At 31.8% G+C, this 24682-nt stretch overlaps 1 protein-coding gene and 1 long non-coding RNA gene across 2 annotated transcripts; both read left to right on the top strand.

Moving 5' to 3' along the window:
* The first annotated feature begins 4980 nt into the window (after positions 1-4980).
* On the top strand, positions 4981-7633 carry LOC148629071 (uncharacterized). The gene is made up of 6 exons (XR_015914856.1): positions 4981-5206; positions 5328-5396; positions 5659-5793; positions 6680-6730; positions 7012-7136; positions 7237-7633. It is a non-coding gene; the product is annotated as an uncharacterized LOC148629071 (long non-coding RNA).
* A 12533-nt stretch (positions 7634-20166) lies between these two features.
* LOC148629070 (uncharacterized) lies at positions 20167-23118 on the top strand. The gene is made up of 6 exons (XM_088543403.1): positions 20167-20295; positions 20665-20733; positions 20995-21129; positions 21618-21668; positions 22420-22549; positions 22700-23118. The coding sequence occupies exons 2-6, from the start codon at positions 20674-20676 to the stop codon at positions 22816-22818; spliced, it is 495 nt and encodes a 164-aa protein (XP_088399529.1). The 5' UTR covers positions 20167-20295; positions 20665-20673; the 3' UTR covers positions 22819-23118.
* The last annotated feature ends 1564 nt before the right edge of the window (positions 23119-24682 follow it).

The raw sequence follows: 24682 nt of genomic DNA, 5'->3' as shown, positions 1-24682 counted from the left end.
ACCTGTTAAGCTGAAAGATACAATCCTAAATTTCAATTTCCTCCTTCTTTTGTATTTTGCACTCTCTGAAAGTCACTACGTAAATCTATAAACTAGATCATCTCTCCTTTCGTTGATGATATTAAAGATTAACTAGATCTTCCCATCCGTCAAAAGCTATTGTGATCGATCTTTGACTACTTTCCTGGTCAGATAACTGATGAATTCCTTGACACATTGAAATCGGAAAACTTAGAGTATGTACTTTACCATCAAACTGTACAAATAGCTACACATGAATATATACACATATCTGACAAGTGCACAAATACGGGATATAGCCTTCCAATACGGATTTAGCCGTTCAATACGGCTTTTACCCGTTCAATAGGGCATATTGGACTGGTTAAAATCGATATTGGCCTAGCGTATTAGACTAGTTAGTCAATATTGGTAAAATTGAGTAAGGTCTTCCATATTGGCTGAGTTATTGGTCCTCGGCTAGAAATATTGTCTAGCCCCTGACCAATAACTTAGCCGATATGGAACAAAAATTACGCAATAATATTATATCCTTATATAATACAAGATTAGAATATCATTTGTCCCATGTTTTGTATAAAAAAAACATTGATACATAAGATCAAGAAGAACTTAGTTCAACTTGTTTGGTGGAAGAGCAATCAAGGGAACCAAGTTTATAGCGGTAATCAAAAGAATGTAATCCAGGGACAACGACCAGACATGGAAAACAGACATACACAACAAAGAACATAAAGTAACTAAAATCATACATACAAAGTAACAAATAGGTTTCTGGAACAGGGTTATGTTGCTACAAGATTGAAGTCATCAATGCAGAAGTTTTATGGTCGTCATCATAAACTCGTGGATCGTTATGGTGTATCCATCAGCACCATGAAAACTGATTTATTCAACGGGTCATAGTTTTCCTTTCCTGGTTTGTCTACCCCGGACTTGACTTTTTATGAGCAACTCGGCGGGTGTTTCTAGAAAAGCAGAGGACGCTTACCCTACCGGTGCACCTGGTCCATGCTCCAAGTTTTTAGTGGAGTCCGAGTTGCTCATTTACTTTTGTTACTTTGTATGTATGATTTTAGTTACTTTATGCTCTTTGTTGTGTATGTCTGTTTTCCATGTCTGGTCTTTGTCCCTGGATTACATTCTTTTGATTACCGCTATTACCTTGGTTCCCTTGATTACTCTTTCATTATTTATTGTAATCTTAAATTTCACTGTGACTTCATAGCAAATTTTATTGCCTTATCATTAGGGTAATTACAACAAAAATAAATCACAATATTATAAATATTATGTACGACCTATTTACCGTAATAAATATGTATAAACGGCATTCCGGAGTGTAATTCAAAAAAAGAGTTTACGGTCAATTTTAAAAAAATTTTGTTGCATTTATCATGCCAACCCAACGACACGGTCGACAGATTGAATATATGTCCTTACTTTTTAAACATATTTGATTCGAATGTTGAAAGTTTGAAGGATTTTCCCTCAAAGTAGTACGTTGAAATGATAAAACTTCTACTGGATAAATCGCAATCTGAACTGTTAATGCATTATTAAAATAAAACTTAAGGCTTATCGCAAACCAGAAAAGACATTAACAGAAAAGATGTTAACACAATAACGAGTGTTTCTTTCGCGGAGGAAAAAGAATACAACCTGGAGTAATACGGCCAACAATACACAAACTTGAAGACCTTAATCTATGAAGCAAAGATAGCAAAGACAAACCTTGACATAAACAACAAGTGAATATATAAAGACACACAAATGAAAAACTATAAGTAAATGAGGCATCAAGATTTGATGATAACAATCAATAAGCATTGACCAGTTGAAGCAACAGTAAAATTTTAGGCATGTTTAGGCAATCATGAAAGTTCATGTTAAAGATGAAATAATCCACGATTATATACACTGGTGATCACAAAACTTTATGAACTGAATTGGACCACTCTGTGTTTGTTTTAATGGATGTATATACAAAGAACGTTTTTGCCCTCAATATCTTGAATTTTCTTCCCTTGCATTCTCGGAGGTACTTGTTAAAATCTGTTAAATATAAGCTTATTTTAATTGATGAGGCGATCAATCTGGCTTGATGACAGCTATGATTACTTTTTTTTCAAAATCTTTGAACCAAGCCTGCAAGTATGAACTCCGTTCTGCCTTTTAATATTTATTTATTTATTTATTTTATCCATTTATTTATTTATTTATTTATTTTTTATACGATTGCAAATTCGATAAAGAACTAATATTGAATTATATGCTGTAGAAAAAAATACTTATATTATGACAAAAATGCAACAAATGCACCAGCGTATAAATACAAAATAGAAAATACTTGCAGATCACGAAAAAGTTTCCAACAAGTATAAACATAGCTCTGAAAGGTCTTAAGTACAAAGGTAATAAAAATCTTCGGTTACAGAACGATGGCACTTCTTCAAAATAAAACTAAAATTAAGGGGACAAAAACAAATTAATGGTGAATATCTCCTGCCTGTGGACAGGTGCATGTGAGTCGATAAGCTTATGACTTAATGAAGGCTGTAAGCCGTAATCTACAGATACTGGTGGATCCAGTAATGTTACACTTTTATTTATATATCATTCCTTTGAATAAATTATGTTTCTAACAAACTATCATTTCAATCCTTTGATTTAAAAGTCGTATAACAGATTTAAAAAACACTAATTATATCACTCTTTAAATACTGGGTATTACGGGTATTACTATTGTAGCACATGTATGACATTCCTGTACAGTATGCCGTATTCCCACAATATATAATAGAATAATCCACTAACAGTTCACTCTATTATATACATATAGACGGAATAGGCTTAAAGCTGATATAACCGTTGATAGGACACCTCTGATATTCCCTCAAATCTCACTTCTCAGTCACGGGTTGAAGTTCCTTTTGGCTTTCAAGATGACAACGCGCTTACTGATGACCATACATTGCTCAATAAAAATTTACAGATCGAAAAGAAATGTTCATATTGACATGTGATGTCTTGATGATAAATTGTACATTGACTTATTATTCCAAATATAAGTCACTGGAAGTAGTCCTCGAATATTTTGCATATATAAGACATGGTGTCTTGTTACCAGTCAGATACTAATCTTAATTGACATTCTTGTATACAATTACTATGTATTTTATTATAATGTTACGTTTGCATTATAATGCAAGCACAGAATTTCGAAATTTGCAATATTAATGTGTCTGGTATTTTGTTTTAATTTAAGACGACTTTTCCTCCGCCACATTTGGTTGAACATGTAAAGATTAATATTACAGCAAGTGAAATTAGTGTATACTCCCTGTTTTATGTTGTTAAATTCACTGCATTAGGCATTTTAAAGTATTTATGTAAATGGCATTTACAGCTTCCAACGTGATTTTCAGATTTCCTCATGGTTTAGGGACTCTATCCACCTACCTTTCTACACATTTTTTTTCAAACAAACTTGAAACAAAGGGCCACCACCTTTTTTGTCCTTGATAATCTTTCCTTTTCTCCATGTCTAGCCGATGCATCTCGTATATTATTTGGACTGGCCTACTTCTTTCCCGATCTCTAACCCATCTTAGTAACGAAACAATTTTGTAATATAAGTGACTGTTTTATGACATGCTCAATACATTGCCGTCTTTTTGGGGGGTATGATTGCATGTGCATAGAACTTTCTCCATAGTTAATATCTTAAATTCATATTATCTGTATAATACCGTCTTAAATCGAAATTCAAAATAAAATTGTTCCATCATGACAATTCAACACTAGAAATGAAATATAATCACTTTTTGCTTTTTAGAGAGGGGTTAAAAATAAATAAAAAATGGAAGAAAACTGATAAGAATTACAGTACAAAATAAAAAAAACGTATTATTGCAGTTAACTTCGCAACATTTTACCAAAAGGCACTGTTTGCATAAACAAAAAGGTTTAATTACAAAACGTGTTCAAAAATGGTTACCAGTAATTTCGAAATTATTTTCTTCATTAGTTTTTACAGTTTAAAATTCTCAAAACTGTTTTATTTCATAGCCGTTTAATGCGTGGTACTAAAACCACTTTTAAAACCGAATAGCAGCATATAATCATTTTATCATATTATTATTTTTTGCCACTTTATGTATATATATTTATATTTGGTAGAAATAGATATAATGTTGAGCATATATGATTCATGTCACGTATCCCAATAGTACAACATATGACATTTCTTAGCACCAAGACAGTCTCTTGTTTTTTTTTCTTCCCGGATAACGATGAATTATTTTCAATACATTGGTACAAAATACATCACCAGTTCTTGATATATTGTTCACTGTCGAGCAGAAAATCTGAAATATAATTAAATGTAGTACGGCCAAAGCAAAAAACGGAATCTCGTGATCAAATGTTAAAAGACGAAACCAAAACAAATCTGGACAACAATAACCTCAATATAAAGAAATCAAGATCCAATTTCAAAACTTAAACTGAAATTTTTTGAGGCTTTCAGACACCGCAAAAAAAAACAACAAATGTATGTACTGCTTGAAATATCTAGTAAAATGTATAACGGAACAACACTTACACTTGTCACCTCAGGAAATACTTCTCTTGGAGTCTTAAATTTAATCTATTTTATGAGTTTATTTTTTCTTTGAAATAAATCGGACCCTAAACACGAAAAACAAATATATGTGAAATATATATACTACAGAATTAAACAAAACAACGAAACAATAGAAATAGTAGACTTTTAGAAAATGTGCACAATGTACTTACAATTTTAACTCTTAAGGTAGGACACATTTTAAAGGTCGTACAAAAATAATATCTTAAAACCCAATGTACTTTTAAAAACGGATTTGCTAATACTACTTTATAAGACTTTGTTAGGTGCAATGATTTGATTTATTTCGAAAAACGCATGGAAAATTGATACTATTTAAAAAAAAATTTAGTTTGATCTACGTTGACGCCTACAAATCTTCTGAATTGTTTCTTTTTTATGTTTCTTATTACAAATTTTTTTTGTGAATTGCTGACCAAACAAAATTAAATTCGATGCACTGATTCGATGTTTTTTAAGAAGGTAGTTTTTGTTGGGCTATATATATTTGTGACGGTGAGTATGTAGCTACCAGATTTGCCACTGGAAAAGAAAAAGGTAAGGGATTAAGAAATTTTGAACTCTTAAGTATAAAACTCATGAAAAATTGTAAGATAGACATGACAAATAGATTCCTTCAAAATAATGTACTGCATCAGAATTTTATTTTTATTTGTAGAGGGACAAAATGAAGACTTCACGTGTATTGTGTCTAGCAGTATGCATATTCGGATGCAAAGCATTTGAGGTAATATATAATTAGTATTACCAAAACTTTTTTTCCGACGTCATGTTATGAAATTTAGTTGTGAAATCCCTTTCACAAAATTATTCTTATTCCTTCATCTTCATAGGGATTCTTTAAACAAAATTAATCTTAAATGAGGAAAAAAATATTCAAAGTCCATTTAATACAGCTATTAAAGTTTTAGTTACAATACGAAATCGAAAAACGTCAACTACATTTAATTAATAAAATATTGTTCCTAATGTTTAAAATACGTTTTCAGTTTGACGAGAGTACCGTAGCAACAGCAGATGGAGATGTATTGGACGTTGAGACAATACAAGACAAGAACAAAAGTATCAGTATGGTAAAGAAGGAAGGAAAGATATTAGAAATTCAATCATCAGATGACAATGTGGTAGTTTGTTTTCTACGCCCCCTTTTTTATTCTATTTTTGTTTTAAATTTACGAAGGGTTTGTGTTACTACCTTTCTCTAGGTATATTAATCTGTTAGCTAACTGTAACTCAGATATGCTTATATGTTTTTGATATTGTTTTGTTGTTTTGTTGTTTGTATTTTTTATTGTTACATTGATACGGTCTGTGTTATATAGGTATTTTATCGCAATTTAGAGTCAATGATACTTCCTTTTTCTTGTAGTTCATCATTATGACTTCAGTAGTAAATTTTGTTATGCTATATTGACCCGTCTTACTTGGCATTTCATTTATCTTAAGAGCTGATCTGATTATTTGGTTCAACCCATATAATAAAGATTGACATAGGTTGTTATTCATAGATCTCAAAACACACACACACACACACACACACACACACACACACACACATATATATATATATATATATATATACAACGTCCTAGAATGTGACGACTCTATTATCTACACTGCTCCATCGGATCAAATTGATACAGGGAAGATAACGTAAACTTATAGAAGGGTCTGAAAAATTCGCAACGATGTTAGAAATGTCAAATTTGCGATGCAAATTTTTGGTCGTTCCCTCCGCGGGACTCGAACTTGTACCGCTGTGACATCTATAGCAACACCGCCTGCACTAAATCCAGCGCCCTAGACCACTTGGTCAGCTAGGCAATATAAAAATATAGCTTTCGCTGGCCGGGTCCTTCCTCCTCGTAGGATTAATCTAGGGCTGTAACTTATTACACGATGTATGGTATAGAAATATTTAGATTATTTCCACATTTTTTGACTCGGTTTAATATCGGTTAGAAGCTTACTTGTACTAAAATAATTATAAATGTTATTTTTATGTTTTAGCGTTACACCATTGTGAAAAAGGACGATACTTGTATTGTGAAATTTAATGAAGTAAGTAATAATGAAATAGTTAAAAATCTAGTTGGTACATGTAACGTTGGAATTAAACAATTATATCAAAAATGAAATAACGCTAAACATATGTTGAAAAATAAATTTACGGAGTGATCAAGAAGTATTTACTAAATAACAACCAGTGTTCAAAACAATTCAAGTAAAGAATCTGTCAATGCTGTGTGTTTTTGAATTAATATATTTGAAGTGAAAGAATGAATTCATAGAAACTTCTCCATAAACTTCATTTTTGTATTTTTTTTTCTGTAATATTTCAGAAGGTTTCGACAGGTTGTGACATTTGAACATGACGACCGATACAATGCAAAGGAGGTAGAAGAGATCAATCAGGAATGTAAAGGTTACAACACCGATTACGTTAAAGCCGTGCAATGCAAACCTGGTAAGAAGCTTTGAATTTTATGTTAAAAGCAGTATTGCAGATAAAGTTGCATTAGTCGAATCTATAATGTATATCTAAAATATTTATTATTGTTTTGCAGAATCCATACAAAAAAGAGCAACCTGTCGCCGTATGTGTATCATCAGAATTTACCTAGTGCGCTACAATGGGAAAACGTACATCGTCGCTGTTCGACGTTGTTACATTAAATGTTCATAACTTACATAACGTTCAGTGATTAGTATATATGTACCTTTATCTGTATCTTTTTTAAAGTATTTGTCAATGTCCAATCTTTGTTATAGACTGCTATAATGTTTCATATTATCAAATCGTCAGTCATTGCTCATATTAAGGTTAGTTACACTGATTTATCAAAAGCCCGAAATTGTTTTAATTTACTTTTTTTTTTTTTTAATTCTATCAAGATGTCTTACCGTGTGTTTCGAAATTTCTATATATCAGTGCGCATTACCAATAAAACTTATCAATCGTTATTTTTTTTTACTGATTTGCCTTTTGTAATCTCTTTGTAAAAATCATTGCGATAATGTTTTTGGATGTATATTATACCGGCAAAAATGACCGGAGCAACAAAAGCGAAATGCAATTCAGAGACACAAGAATAAAAAAAAACACGTAAATACAGGCAGCAGACTAGAACATATAAACCGTAGACAACAAGGTATACAGAAAATCAAAGGAACCAAGGTTTTAGCGGTAATTAGAAGAATGTAATCCACGGACAAAGACATGGAAAACAGACATAAACAACAAAGAACATAAAGTAGCTAAAATCATACATACAAAGTAACAAAAGCAAAGGAGCAACTCGAATTCCACTAAAAACTAGGAGCATGGACTAGGTGTACAGATAGGGTGAGCGTCCGCTATCGAATAAATAAAAAATACTGGAGATAAGGAAACAAAACAGCACTGAAACAAAAAATGCTTACAATATGAGCAAAAAAAAACAAGAAACAAAATCTTGGTGTGATATCTGTTGTTCCAAAGAAAAAAATAGGCATGTCCAGCTCTGTAGCTGTCACATTTCAACTAAGTAAAATACAGTATGGGTCAAGTTCAATGGGTTGTCGATCCGGTAAGACGTGAACTTTAACTGGAGCTTTCTTGTCTTATATGTGAGAAATAGACTTCATATCGGTCAATCAAATTGTGTCATCCATAAACACTTCTGTAGCGACGATAGCAACAAAGGTTGAACCAACACCTGTCTTTAAATCTTATTTGGCAGTATATTTGCGATACCTGGAAGTCAGTGCTCAAAATCATATCCATGACCGACAATAATGATATCAACTGTGACATGGGTAATCCCTAGGCATTAGATGTTGGTAGGTTGCCACCAAGTAAAGAAATTAACAACACGATTCGAATGTCCTGTATCAACTATGTAAATATTACGGTCAAGGTATAAAACAGACGACAGTCAATCAACTGTCTCTTTAATTTCAACGATACAAATAATGTATTTTGAAAGATCAAATAAAAGTCATGTTTTCAAATGTCAAGAGTTCTACTATATAAGGTCATTGTATACATGTACACGTATAAGTGATGACACGGAATACCTACCGATCATATCGAGGAGATAACTGATAATGTCATAACTGCATGTGTACTATATGTCGTTGCAATATAATTCTAGGTATATTTTCAATGATCTCTTCGAATAAAAAGTTTAATTATTGTATTCTTGATGTATTACATGAAGCAGTATTTCAGAAAGTCGATTTACCGTCCGTCAAATATATAAGTCTTTGAAGTAAATTTGTGCCTCCACAGAAAATGCTTAAGAAGGTAAGTACTCAAAAGTCAAATCCTTACTGTAGGATCAAGTTTCCATGTTTTATTTTGCGAGCATTGGTAATTTGACAACACGTGAACATTTTTCTTCACTTTTTTGGTTTTTATCTCATAGGTGTGTTGTCATTTTGTTCTCCGGTATTCTAATGGTTTTGACCTGTTTAAATTATCATTATTCAGAAATAATACAATAAACAAAAACTGTAATCGAGTAACTAGGATAGTCTTTTTTCTTAGTTCTGTAGTAGCGTTTATAAATACACTGTATAAGTATTTATTTTGGCGGTGATTTAATGTTCGCTATCTTTGCGGTCAAAGTTGAAACGCAAAAATCAAATCACGGGAAAGGTTTATTATGATGAAATAGAGTTGTTAATCTTTGTGGATAAAGGAACCCAAGCGTTGAGACAATGACGTATATAAAAATAAAACGATTGATTGATTGATTGTTGGGGTTGAACGCCCGAGCAGCAATATTTCAGCTATATTCAGGCGATAAGAATAAAACGAAGATTTTCCATGTCTGCAATTCATATTTTTCAAACATTCAAAATATTTTTATTTCTTTTTTTATACGTGAACGTTTGCTGGAACACTCAATGGAATATTTCTACATATTAAGCTGATCTTCAGAGGAAAGATGTCATCCACAATTTTAATGTCCTTCCTCATTCCATATAAGACACTCTGAAAATCAGTTGGCAAATCAATCAACGATAATTGACTACATCAAATCGATCATCTCGATCTTTGACTGATTTCGTTGTTGGACAGGTGTTGCACACAAAATAAAGTTTTTCCTTATCTTATACAAGATTAGAATATCGTTATGTCCCATGTTTTGTATAAAAAATATGGTTAATAAGATAACGAAGAACTTAGGTTACCTTTTTTATGCTAAAATGTAGTATACAGTGCAGAAAGAATCTTAGAAAGGCAAAGAAAAAATATTTTGAAAAATGAAAATACAAAGTATACATTGATTAATATGCATTTTTAAATTTTGACGCATTGGCTCAGTTTGTTAAAAAAGAATGATTTATTCGCGAATCCTAGGTCTATGGTACACGATAGCTAGTCATTAATTAGTTGATATTTTCATTGCGATTGAAGCATGAAGCACTACTATGCATTAACGAGTGCTTTAATTGTTTTCAGAGAAATAAGCACACCACGTCCAGGACAAATTGGCTTATGAATATCAGCATATAAACAATGAGGTATTTTTATACCCCCTAAAAATATAAACACAAACTGGAATTTACATTAGGATGACTGCTCGCTAACCTAAATGATCTAAAAATTAAACGAGTATTACAGAACTTTTTGAGAAAAAAAATGAATGACCAACAGTAGTTTGATGTCAATTTTTTCTTAGTAATAAAAATTGCTAGTGTCCCTCAATATTCCATAATTAGAAGTGTTCATTGGTGTTGTTCACAAATAACAATAAAATGAAGCTTTTGATTTCTTGTAATACAAGGATTGTTTATCTCATAAACTAATCGTCATGTAGGACACACCCATTTAAACCTGAAACACGTTTATTTAATTCTTACTCTTGTATTATTAAGAGATGGTTTATCCAAATCATGAATCAGTGATCCTTTTTTTGTTTGTAAATGTCGTGCCTAAGTGCATGATTCCCTTTTTATGTGCTTTGAGAAGCTGAAACAAACATAAAAGACACATTTCTCTTTCCTTCTTCAAGATTTATTTTTTTAATAAAGATGTTGATGTACTGTAAAAACTTCAAATCATTTTTACTCTGTAAAGTAAACAAAATTGTCTTGGTAAAGCAAAATAATTATTTTTTTGAACGAATAACAGAATATTTATGTTCTAGAGACAAATGCTTGACAAAAAAACCCAAAATACCCAAAGAAAACAACAAATGAAACAAACAAACACACAAACAAAAACGAAAACCCAAACAGAAACAAAAAAAAGATGGACAAAACATCATAAATAAGAAATATGGAGTAAACGAATACACACGAAAATTAAAAAATATTTCAGCATATCGGGAGTCTTATCAATTAGTTTATAGACCAGTTGCAATAGTTTAGAAAGATTTCTTTAGTTTTCGAAAAACACTTATCGATCCAGTTGTTCATATGATGGCCATTCAAATACATCACTACTTTATAGTATATATGCATTTTCTATTTTAATGTAGTATCAGATAAAAAAGGCTGATACAAAGATAAGTTGGAAATAAAGATTTCATTTAAATCTCTTCAAACTCTAAGTGATTGTTTAGTATTGCACTGCAACCAATCTTACCTATTTAGTACTTGACTTTTTTTACTGCAAATCCAATCGATTGGAATTGTAATGCAGATTATTAGATGGTATTGTCGTTCTTTACTATGTTCTGAGCTAGCTGTCAGTAACTGCGAGCGATCCTTGACTGGATATCTCATTTCGTTTATATGTTATATTTTGATGTATTAGGAGTTAGGTACCAAACGTATCATTCTATTCTCTGCCTGTTATTCAAACTGTCAAATATTTTCACTGAACTCTGTTGAGCATTTTTATTTTAGTTGTCTCTATATATGTCGCTGCTGTTTTATTTACATGTCATTGTCGGGCTTTATGACGGTTCGTGAAAAATATTATTGACAGCCTTTTAAACAAATTCACTTCCGTATTCAGGTAAGTCTTATTCATAGTCACAGTCTCGTTTCAAATTCAATGGATCTTCTTTTACAACTTACATTATGATTTTACGTCATGCCGCCATCGGTCGGATAAATATTGCTAATAAACGTGGCTACCCACAAATTTCAGTTGCAATTCTAGAAAATGACTAACATGCCCTCGTTTGATTTTAGAGTAAAATTAATTCAACCGGTTGTGAAAAAACTTTTTCCCTTACTTAAGAGACATCACATGAAAGGCAAACCACCTAGTCTACTTAATAAATTGAACTCAACATAATTGCAGTATTCAATACGTTGGTCAGACCGACCAGTTTCTCCATAAACGATTTTCAAAACATCATAATTAGTTTCGGAGACCGTAAAATAGAGAACAAACTCTTAAATTCCAACATTTAAATGAACATAACCAAACATGAAATTAATTAAAATCCAACCACTTAAAATAATTAAAATGCTTTGCATACGACAATGTCCACTGCTGGATACATTATAATTGAAGTCTTCATTTCATTAGTCTGCGGGTAAAAACAACGCTGGTTCAGTACATTCGTTTTGAAACGTTGAGGTTCGTGGGGCAGAGAAAAATCCAATTGAACAAAAAAGGTGTATTAATCAGTCCAAAAGGATTTTTTTTAAACATCACAAGTAACTGCATAATAAATTTTAGAGTTTTAAACTTTACCAAAACTGAGAAAAATGATTAAATGATTACGGCTGCATTTCACTTTTACCTATGAAAACTTTCTTACGTCCAAAAATGGTTTTGACCATCTTAATCTTTTTGTCATTGGAGAGAGTTATAGTCTTAGTAAAACGTGACTTCATTGATAGCAGCGTTCAGTATAGTATTCAAAATTCCGGCTATTAATTTTACAGTTCAACTTGTCTTTTAAATAAAAAAAAGACTTATAGAATGAATCTAAGCAATACACTAAATAGGATAAATTGTGGGTGATCGAGGTAATATTGTCTCATATAATCAAAATATTTTGCTTAACCTTTCAAATATAAAAATATTTTTTAAAACTTTTGTATCCAATCGTCAGCAAAAAGATGTCTAACTACGGAAGTAATTATTCTGTTATAAAATAAAGCATGTAAGTAAACGAAATAGAAATCCTTAATAAATTTATGGATTGATTTTTGTACTTACTGACTCTCTCTATTTATACTAGAAAAGATACTTGCTGAAGAATACAGTGCTGTATTTAAGAAATTGTTGTCGTAATGAACTATAAGTTGCTTTATGGAAAAAAAAATTTTGACGTCTTTTTGACGGCGGGAGTTAAAATCCATTACCATTTTGGTATTATAAATTATTGGTTCTCAACGTCCACTTTAATACACTGAACCGATTACGCGTGCCAGAAAAAGTAAATGTATCTACCAATTAAGCAAACATTGGTTTTAGAGGATAATTTTCTTGAGTGTTTATGTCATATGAAAATTGTAATACTAAGTTACTTCAGTTTCTGTCTGTTATTTATATTCACAAGGTATGAATCTCAAAAACTTTACAAACTTGTTATTGTTTAGATACTTGTGAATTGAATTGTTTCTTGTCTACATTATCCTATCTACGTTAAGTACTTTACCCAATCTAAGCGACTATTGTGCAAAAAAGTCAAATTAAGATCTATACTAGACAAAATCAATATGTATTAAAGCAAGATGGTGATCGAACGAACAAACATGCAAAAATACAAGAAAAGAGAATCCATGAAGAAAGGTCGGCGTTGGATCTAGTCCTTTGTTTTAAAATTGTTTGGGCCATTGACATTCGATTTATATAGTCCTGATTTTTTTATTTTATTTTCAAGAGACGACAACATAAAAATAATCTGTTTTTGAGAAATTCCATTTACATAAATTATAGTACAAATTACTCTATCAGCTAGTATTTGAATTGCGATGACAGAAAATAGAACTTTATACAGATAAAAACAATAGTTTTTTCAATGATAGTTTGTTTCGCTGTTGGTTTGTGACTAATTTTTGATGTTACATAATCCTTCTTTATCAAAATGTTAAGAACCTACGGAGATTTTATTCAAATACGTGTCTGAACATCTTGGGATGCTTAAAATGTAAGGGCAGTCTTTTATTTTATGGGCATGTATATATTGCGGTATATATCAATACTTTAGGAGTAACCTTGGCTTATTTAATTATATTGTGCAATTTGTTTACCTAATTGGCATTTCTATATAATGTAATTTGATTTATAACAGATTTTCTAATTGTTTGGTTATTTATTATTATCTTACATGGCACTGTGAGGTCAAAGCAAATTTTATTAACTTTTCATCGGTGAAATTACTCCAAAATCAAATCACAATATTATAAATATTTATGTACGGCCCATTTACCGTAGTAAACATATACAAATGGACAAGGCGTTCCGGGGTAGAGTTCACAAAAGATATTTAAGGTCATTATTAATAATAATTTGTTTACAATATTTACTCAAAGCAATTTTACGGTCGACAGATTAAAGTTACATCCTTACTTTTGAAACATATTTGATTTGTAGAATCGAAATTTAAAGGAATTTTACTTCAAGTTTCTATGCTGACACGATAATTGAATTCTTTCAAAACGTTGTCATGCAATTATCTTTTTCTTAAATTAAACTAATGTCAGTATAACGGATGTGAATGATAAAGGTTGTCGAAAGATAGAACAACTTAATTGCGTTAATTGTAAGCTTTATTGTCTAAAAAGTGAAAAAAATATAGTCAAGATGACAGTCACCGAAAATGATTGTGGACAACAGATGTTACGTGATGTAATAACACAGATATGGTTCGTTGGTCAACATAATATCATAACAAAACAAAATTATAAAAATCTCTTACGGGTTTGTTCAATGGAGAGAATTAAAAGAGTTTATTGTCTGTAATGCACGTCATGGAAATCTTTTGTGTTCAGTTATACGAAATAATGATAGTTTTTTTTTTCTTGCGGTGAAAGGGAAATACAACTGACAGTAAACATGGCTATCAACACAAGCACCACGACCATAATTTAGGAAGCAAAAGAAGCAAAAACAACAGTGAAATTAACAACAAGCAGAATTATAAAGACACAAATGAAATACATAAAGAAAACTATACGTAAATAATTCAATATAAAAATGTATAAGCATTGACAGTTGAAACATCATTAACGTTCCATACATCATGATTAGATGTGCTTTTAAGCTCAATCACGACAGTTCATGTTCAAGATGAAATAATTCATGATTATCTTATATTATAGATGTTGGTGATCACGAAAGTTTATGAACTGAATTGGACCACTCAATTTTTTTCTACTAATTGTATATATACACGTGTTTTATCATTAATATATCGTATATTTCTTTCTTGTCCATATTCAAATGTACTTGTTAAATCTAGTATCTAAGCTTATTGTGACGAGACAATCAGTCTTGCTTGCGGACAGCTATAACTACTTTTTTCAAAATACTTTAAACCAAATCTGCAAATGTGAACTCCATTTAAAATTTTGATTATTTTTTTTACTTAGTTGCAAATTCGATAAAGACCTTATACTGAGTTCTATATTGTAGAAAGTTTAAAAAAAACTAATACGGGTAATTCAACATACATAACAGAACGATGTCACTTCTTCAAAATAAAAATAAAGGTAAGGGGACAAAAAAAGTAATGATCAATATCTCCTTCCTGCGGACAGGTGCATGTGAGTCGATAAGCATATGATCCATCTCAATCACAAATTTTGACTAGTATTCATAGTTTTATACTGTCCATGCTATTTTGTTTTGTCTATTTAATCAAATTGATTGATGGTTATTGAACATTCATACATCAAATGTGACTTTCTGATGGGTCTGGGACATTTCTAAGTTGATATCATCGTTGAAATGAAACCATCGTTAGTCAATGTGTTCCCTCAAATCGTAATAACTTAAGATTTTCTGCAAACAGTAAAACATTCTCGGAATAGAGAAATTCTTTAATCTTTATTATTTTTTTTGATCCTCTGTGCATAGAGATATTTATTGTTTAACTTAAAAAAACGGTTGTTCACTCTTGAGTTATCATACTGACTTGTGTTGTCCTGATGTTAAACTGTATCTTTTGACTGAAATGCAGATCATATGGCAATAGAAAAACACTAACAATGGCAATTGATATGACTGGCTTACTATTACAAATTTAAGTCACTGAAAACTTTTCTTGAATTGTTCGCATTCGTCGAAATTTTTACCAATTAAAATATAGTGTCCTGTCGACAGCCAGACGTATATTTTGATTGACTTTGTTAAATGAACATTTAAACAGGTTTAAGCTTTTTGTTTACAATTACTTTTTCATTTAGATATTCCTACGTATTTGATTATCGTGCTAGTCATAAAAGGATACTCCTTGTAAAACACGCACAGAAATTTGCATGATTGATATTTTTGCATTTGATATAACGAGAATAGGTATGGTGTATATGTTAAAGAAACAACAACCCCACCGGGATGAAAATATTAGTCCAAGACCACCCATTGGTCTTCTATGAACGACGAGTAAAACCTCATACCACAGGACAGGCTGCAGCTGGCCCTAAATCATTATTATACACATGTAGAGCGAAAGTGTTGCCCTATATACTCTAGTAAAATAAAAAAAATAAAGTAAAGGTGAAACTTAAGAAATACGGAGGCAAAAATTCCTTACATCGGAAAGGCGCAAAATAGCGGCGTGGTTAAAGTATTTTGGCGTGATCACAACCCCCCCCCATTTAAAATCTGGCCACTTTGGAATATATATTACACAATTAATCATACATAAAAATCAGTTTAAAAAGGTCTGAATACCTTGTTACCACGGAAATAAAGGAACTAAATAAAAATTACACAAATGTACTTAGGACTGATAGCAGTTAACTGACATGCCAGCTCCAGACCTATTAAATCTACAAAAAGTTATATCCACATGGTCTATAGAATCAATTCCAATTCTTCCCATGCGGGGTTTAGAATTACGGTACATCATGAGTCATACAATAGGGACACAACACATGTCATGCCACTGATTTTAATCATAATCTTTTAATTTCTATGTAAAAACCCTAAGAGTGAGTCTATGTTAATACCAACAAAAATGGTATCCTTGACTATAATATCAAAACTATATCCCCTACGAATGAGCCTATTCAACTGTTTAGTTAGCTTTCCGTGCTTGTGTAGCATATAACCGTAAAACAAAGGGCGAGAGATACCCACATGTATTAATCCATTACAAGTTCATCTATATTTGAGAGTGAGTTCCTTGTATCAGTTGACCAATTTTGCGAATGCATTTACGAGCTTATCATATCGAAAACCTTGATGTTGATATGTCTCGTTTATATATATTCTTCTCGTTAAAATCCGAAACAATATTACATATACGAGCAAATCAAACCAATTGTGATATGTAAACACCATATGATTGTGACAAGGTGGCTTCACCATTTAAAAAACAGATAGTTGACAATAGGGAATGAAAAATCATCCCTTTTATCGAAAATTTTAGTATTACTAGAGGATGCCAGGGAAATCCCGGTCAATTGAGCAAAGTGTGGACACAGTATTAATTTCACGAATCCAAACAAAAATGGCCAATCGATATACCATGCATTAAAAGTGTACAGCTTTATTAAAATTGCTTTTGTGTTTTAAGAGGATTTGACCATTAACCTTTCAGGAGGACTTCGTTCTCTTTTGACTAATATCATCATTAGTACAAGGTCGGGTATTTCTAATAACCAAAGAAAAAAACGAAACCCCCTCCCCCGGGAAGTCATGTCTAAGAATCGGGCAAAATGTGTATAAAATGTGGCATATGAAGTAAAAATACACAGAGGTTTTAATGCATTATTCATTACATCATAACCTCAATAAAGTACTGTCAAAGTGTTTGTACAGTTTGCCTTTTTAAGATCTCGTTAGTTAAAAATTTAGTTGCAATGCATTACGGAAAATGGCGGGAATATTTTCCTGAAGTTTTTCCTTATATAAGCAGTCAAAACATATATTTGTCGGCAGTTATTCAGGATAAATTTAAATAGCTTTTCATTTGTTTTCTTGATGTATTTTAATATATTTGAGGAGAGAAAGACCAAATTGAGAAATGTGATGTGCCACTCATTACCTGATTCTTATACAGAATGGTAGTTAAATGGTGCACTCAATGCAATTATTTGGAAAAATTGGTTTAATCTGGGACTAAGAAGCTGTTTTTTTTTTGGCCCCAGATTTAGTTTGACACACTGTTAAGGGGTGGAATTAATGTCTTACGACGACGACGATGACGACACCGGCAAACGCAAAGAGAAGACTTTAAAAGTAGATATGGCCCATTGAGGAAAAAAACAAACTCCATTAAAATGCACTTGCAATAAACAATATGGCTCTTCCAGACATGCGTTGCTTCAATGACGAATTTTTGCAGTAATCGATTAATTCAAGATAAGCAATCTCTACCTGTACACCTGGTTCTATAAGCTGGTCATCCTGAGGCTTCGCCCAAGTTTACACTACATGGTAAGCGGGCGGCTAGAGAGTAACCTTGGTTTCTATTTTGGTATGGTTTGAGGGTGATTACATTTTCTTTCAGACGCACATTCAAATCGTAACCACCCTTTTATATGTATATACAAATATATACAAATTTGTAATAAACCCCAATTTGCAAACTGGGACTTGTTAGCTCGTAATTTTTCATGGTTGATTTGGCAAGACTTTCTAGCATTTTTCCTATTATTCTGTAAAACTTCCTGTTATATGTCAAAGAATTACGCCCAATAATGTTTTTTCAAGCAGGTTATCAAAGTGGTCGTTTGCTAACTCGAAAACTTTTTTATTTCTTTTTTTCAGACAGACGAACACTCAAACTGAAAAAGCTTCATTCACACTTTATTCATCCGAACTGTGCAATTTGCTCGAACAGAAATAGAGTTAAATATATACTATAAGCGTTTTAGACTTGGTACTATATATTTTTAAGTGATTCTAAATGTTAAAAAAATGGCATTTCCTGTTGTTAGTGATTGATGATCCTATATATCTATATAATGAAAGTACAATACTCGTAGAACACATGATCCGGAGAGTACGTCGATTGAGCATGCGTGAAAGCGTATTATAACACACGGACCAATGACGGACGCAGAATTGGATTATTTTATGAATAATTTGCGTTTTTTCCGTAAAAATATTGTTTCAAAGACAAATTTAGGAGTACCACAACACTACATTTATAGCTCATATCACAAATATATTCGACCTTGTATGGTTTCAGAGGAGTTGCGACTCAAAGAAATCGGTCTCTTCCTTTAGTAGTATAGATGTTTATTACCGTTACCGATATGAACATTAAGTTCAAGAAATGGATATACTTTATTATCAATATTTGCTTTATTCAAACACCATTCTACAAGGTATATACATTTAGTATACATGTTGAAATCATCGTTGTTCCTAAAAAAATCGTAAAATTATATAAAGGTTTTTATTAAATTGTTCTACCAAAAATTTGTTGGAAGGGTCTTTATTGTTTCTAGCCACAAACGGTGATCTGTTAAGACTTTTCCTCCGCCACATTTGATTGAACATGTAAACGTGCATATATTACTGCTTCCTGTTCTACCCCTGAATGACCTTTTGTTATATTAAATGTCAGTAAGCTGCACCTGTAAGCGTGCATGTGTAACTGCTTCCTTGTCTCTAACTGAAGGACATTTTTTGTTTTGTTAATGATAGAAAGGCCCCCTTTTTGGTACAAAAATGCACCAGAAGATCTTGATAATATGTTTCTTCTCTAACAGAGAATCTGAAGTATCATTAATGGTAACTCGGCTAAAACTTAACCCGAAACTCGTGATCTTATTTACAAAGACGAAATCAAACAAATCTAGACAACATGAACCTGAATATAAAGAAATCAGTTGAATAGACAAAATTTTAAACTAAAACTGAAAATATTTTAGGCTTGCAGACATTACAAAAAGCCAAACGTATGTACTGCGTGAAACAACTAGAATAATGGAACAAGACTTACACATGTCACCAACGGAAATACTTCTCTTGGCGCCTTAAATTTAAACTATTTTATGAGTTCTTTTGTCGTCTTATTTTTTTTTCTTTTGGTAGTTTTGTCTTTGACCCTACACACGAAAAATATATATGTGAAATATATATATTACAGAATTAAACAACAAAAAGAAACAAAACAACAGAAATAGTGGACTTTAAGAAAATGTGTACAAAGTGCATACAATTTTAACTTCTACGGTAGAACACATTTCAAACGTCGTAAAAAATTTTCAGCAAATGAAAACAATATCTTAAAACTCGTGCACATTTGAATGAATTTGCTTATACGATATATATGACTTTGGTAGGTGCAATGTTTTTTTTATTTTGTAATATGGAAATATGATATAATTTGTTTTAAATTAATCTAAGGATGGTCTATGTTTACGCTCACAAATCTACTAAATTACTTCTTGTTTATGTTTCTTATTGCAATGTTTTTGTTAATTACTGACCAAACAATTCGATGCATTGATTGGATGCAATTCAAGAAGGAAGCTTTTTGTTGGCTATATATGTTTGCGACGGTGAATATGTAACCAACAGATCTGCCACAGGAAAGAAAAAGGTAAGATTTTATATATTATTGAACTCATTAGCATCAAACTTATGGTAGAGAAGTAGCCAGTCGTACCCAATTCCCTCTGAGAATGATAAATAACTTTGCCAGAAAGATTATATACTGAAGACGTAGAGATTTTTCTTATTTTGTGTAAGACATATTAATATTGTAGAAGGGTAATGTAGTCTAGAAATCATACAGCGAAATAAACACAATACTTATAGATTATGATTATTGAAAAACACCAAATTTTACTACGTGTCTGCTTCTGACGTTGAAACAAAGATTCCTTGTAAAATAATGCTTTTTGATGCACATAGTTCAACATGTCAAAAGAATGCATTTCATCAGATTTTATTTTATTTTTATTTGTAGACGAACAAAATGAAGACTTCAATTGTGTTGTGTCTAGCAGTGTGCATTTTTACATGCAAAGCATTTGAGGTGACACATAATTAGTTTTATCGAAGTTTATTACTGAGGTTACGTTATGAAATTAAGTTATGAAATTTCTTCTACGAAATAACTCTAGCTCCTGATCTTTATTGGGATTATTTAAACAAAATTACTTTTAAAAATTTGGTAAAAAAATCAAACTAAAAAGGACTATAAAGTTTTATTTACAATACGAAGTCAATAAAGAAGAATGACAACTGCATTTTATTAATAAAAATATTTTTCCTAATGTTTAAAATACTTTTTCAGTTTGACGAGAGTACCGTAGCGACAGCAGATGGAGATGTATTGGACGTTGAGACAATACAAGACAAGCATAAAAGTATCAGTATTGTAAAGAAGGACGGAAAGATATTAGAAATACAATCATCCGATGACAATGTGGTTGGTTTGTTTATAACAGTCCTCCTATTTATTATTCCATGTTTGTTTTAAAGTTAGGAAGGGTTCGTGTTGCTACCTTTTTCTGTATATACAAGCAAGCCAATCAATATGCTAACTTGATCATCAAGACATGTAAAAAAGTAAAAAGCTTATCTTAGCAAGCTCTTTTCAGATATGCCTTTGGTATTGCTTTTTTTTTTCTTTGTTTTTGATATCGATGATACTTGCTTTTTCTGGTAGTGCATCTTCGTGACCTCAGAACTGAATTTTGTTTATCTATATTGACTTGTCCAACTTAATATTTAATTGGTCTTTTTAACTGTTTTTTAATATATGTTACAACCCAAGTATCAGAAATTGGAACGGGCGAAAATTCATAGATCTCTATAAATATAGATTTTTTTCCATTCTTTGACTTTATTTTATTATCGGTTAGGAGCTATCTTATGCTAAAAGTTTTTATTAACAATATTTATATTGTTTTTTAGCGCTACACCATTGTGAAAAAGGACGATACTTGTATTGTGACATTTAATGAAGTAAGTACTAATGAACACTTAACTTAATCGGTATATGTAACGCTGGAATTAAAGTGTAATCAAGGGAACCAAGGTACTAGCGGAAATCGAATGAATGTCATCCAGGATCAAAGACCAGACATGGAAAACAGACATACACCACAAAGAACATAAAGTAACTAAAACAATATATACAAAGTAACAAAAGTAAATTAGCAACTTGGACTCCACCAAAAACTGGGAGCATGGACCAGGTGCACCGGTAGGGTAAGCGTACTCTGCCTTTCTAGAAATAATCGACAAGTTCCTCATGAAAAGTTAAATCCGTGGTAGAAAGAAGAAAGGAAAACTATGACACGTTGAACAAATAAGTTTTTATGGTGCAGATGAATACAACATACTGATCAACGAGTTCATGGTGACGACCATAAAACTTATGTAGTGATGACTTCAATAACGCTAAACATGTGTTGAAACAAATATATTTACGAAAAGATTGAGAAGTATTTACGAAATATCAAGTGTTCAATAACATTCTCGTAAAAGAATCTGTCAATACCATGAGTTTGTGAAGTAATATATTAAATGTAAAATAAAGTATTCATAGAAACTACACTATAAGCTTTAATTAACAATCATGTTTAGTTATTGTTTTTTATTTTTTTTAATTTTTATTTTTATTTTTTTATTGGTTTTTTTTTGACATTGTTTTTTTGGTTGGTTATTTTTTTATTTTTTAAATTTGTATTTCTCATTTTCTGTAATATTTCAGGAGGTTTCGACCGGTTGCGACAAAGCATTCGAACATGACGAACGCTACAATACCAAGGAGGTAGAAGAGATTAACCAGGAATGTAAAGGTTACAACATTGATTACGTTAAAGCCGTGAAATGCAAACCTGGTAAGAAGCTTTCAAATTTATGTAAAAAGCAGTATTGCTGATCAAGTTACATCTATAGTATATATAAGTAATACTTTATAACTAAACTTAATAGAAATGAAATTGTATTTAGAATATTTATAAAAAAAATATTTTACTATTATTTTGCAGAATCCATACAGAAAAGAGCAACCTGTCGCCGTGTTTGTATGATCAGAATCTACCTAGTACGCTACAATGGAAAAATGTACATCGTCGCTATAAAACGTTGTTATATCAAATGTTCCTAAATTACATAACGTTCAGTGATGACGATACATATAACTTGACAATTTATCTGTTATGTGATTTCCATCACTTTTTTCAAAGTATTTGTCACTGTCAAATCCATGTTATAGACTGCTATAATGTTTCAAATTGTCAAATTGTTAGCTGTTGCTCATATTATGTTTAGGTACCCTGATATAACAAGCATTACGAAATTGTTTTTATTGTTCTTCTTTTTTTCAATAATAACTATCAAGCTGTCTAACCGTGTGTTTGAAAAACTGTATATAAACAAGCAATGCCAATAAATATGTCCATTGTTATTTGTGGTTACCGATTTGCTTTATGTAATCTCTTTGTAAAAGCCATCGCAGTAATGTTTTTGAATGTATATCAGATAAAAATACCGTGTCAACAAAAGATAAACACAATCCAGAGACACAAAATTCCAAAGATACTGAAAAAACGTAAATGTATGAAACAGATACGAACGTACAAATTGTAGACAACAAAGAATACGACAATAAAGTAAATAAAAACTGAAGATAAGGAGACGAGACAGCATAGATAAGAAAATGCTTGTAATATGATCAACAAAAATCAAGACATAAAGCTGAGTGTGACATCAGCTGTTCCAAGGAAGAATAGGCATGTCCGGCTCTGTAGCTGTAACACTTTAACATTGTAAAATATAGTATGGGTCAATTCAGTGGGTTGTCAATCCGGTAAAGCGTAACGTTTGACTGAAGCTAACCTGTCTCATATGTGAGATAGAAACATCATATAGGTAAATCAAATTGTTGTGACATCCATAAAATTGCTGTAGCGGCGATAGCAACAAAGGCTAAACAAACAAACGTATTGACATCTTATTTGACAGTTTACTTGTTCATCTAGGTAGTCAGTGCACAAGACCATATCCACAACAGTAAACATATATTTTAGAGAGCAATATGCAATTAATAGCTTTAAAAGAGTAATCAAGGAAACCAAGATATTAGCGAAAATCAAAAGATTGTAATCCAGCGACAAAGACCAGACAACGAATACAGACAAACACCACAAAGAACATAAAATAACCAAAATAATACATACAAAGTAACAAAAGTAAATGAGCATCTCCACTATAAACTCGGAGCATGGACAAGGTGCACCGGTAGGGTAAGCTAAAGAGTCCTCTGCTCTTCCAGAAACACTCGTCGAGTTGCTCATAAAAAGTAAAGTCCGGGGTAGACAAAGGAGGAAAGGAAAATTCTGACACGTCGAACAAATCTGTCTTCATAGTGCAGATGAATACATCGTAACGAGTTCAGGATGACGACCATAAAACGTCTGTAGTCATGACTTCAATCTTGTAGCAAAATTACGTTGTTCCAGAAACCTAGTTGTAAGAAGTCTAGCGCGGTACAACAAGTTACGGCAAGTTCGGGCATAACGTATTGAGTTTTGATCTGAAAACTCCATACGCAGGTTCTGAAGGGATGTTGCCACAGATGAAATGAAAGTTGACAATACGGAATAAAAAGTCATCTCGTTTGCCGGTCAATATTTTTTTCTTTACCATCGATCTCTAAGGGTACGTTATGATATGAGGCTGACTTCACACTGTCTGTAGAATCCTTTATCTCAAATTCTTTGTGGTAGCTTTGTGGTAGATGCGATGTAGCGAATCCCCGAAACTATGATTGTTCAACGATAATAAGTCATTTATATAGCAAAAACTTGGATTAAAGGGCCTATTTCAATGGTGTTCCTTCTGTTGGGTTCCAGATGAGCTATAAAGTCAGCCTCATCAGAATGAAGGAATAGGTAAGCAGGATCAAATGAAAGTTTTAACAGGTCAAAAGTTTCACTATATCAGGACATTGTATACCTGTACAAGTATAG

The sequence above is a fragment of the Perna viridis genome, chromosome 1 (assembly GCF_037379345.1).
Source record: "Perna viridis isolate PV_CMFRI_1.1 ecotype Kerala chromosome 1, ASM3737934v1, whole genome shotgun sequence".
In the NCBI taxonomy this organism is placed as follows: Eukaryota; Metazoa; Mollusca; class Bivalvia; order Mytilida; family Mytilidae; genus Perna; species Perna viridis.
The sequence above is the reverse complement of the archived record's forward strand: the minus strand, read 5'-3'. Positions and strand labels throughout refer to the sequence as shown.

What these genes read in the sequence shown, in the direction of transcription:
- LOC148629070 (XM_088543403.1), top strand. Translation starts at nt 20,674, where the DNA reads ATGAAGACTTCAATTGTGTTGTGTCTAGCAGTGTGCATTTTTACATGC. An exon ending in AATCATCCGATGACAATGTG is followed by an intron (nt 21,130 to 21,617) that starts GTTGGTTTGTTT and finishes ATTGTTTTTTAG; the next exon opens with CGCTACACCATTGTGAAAAA. An exon ending in GTATTGTGACATTTAATGAA is followed by an intron (nt 21,669 to 22,419) that starts GTAAGTACTAAT and finishes GTAATATTTCAG; the next exon opens with GAGGTTTCGACCGGTTGCGA.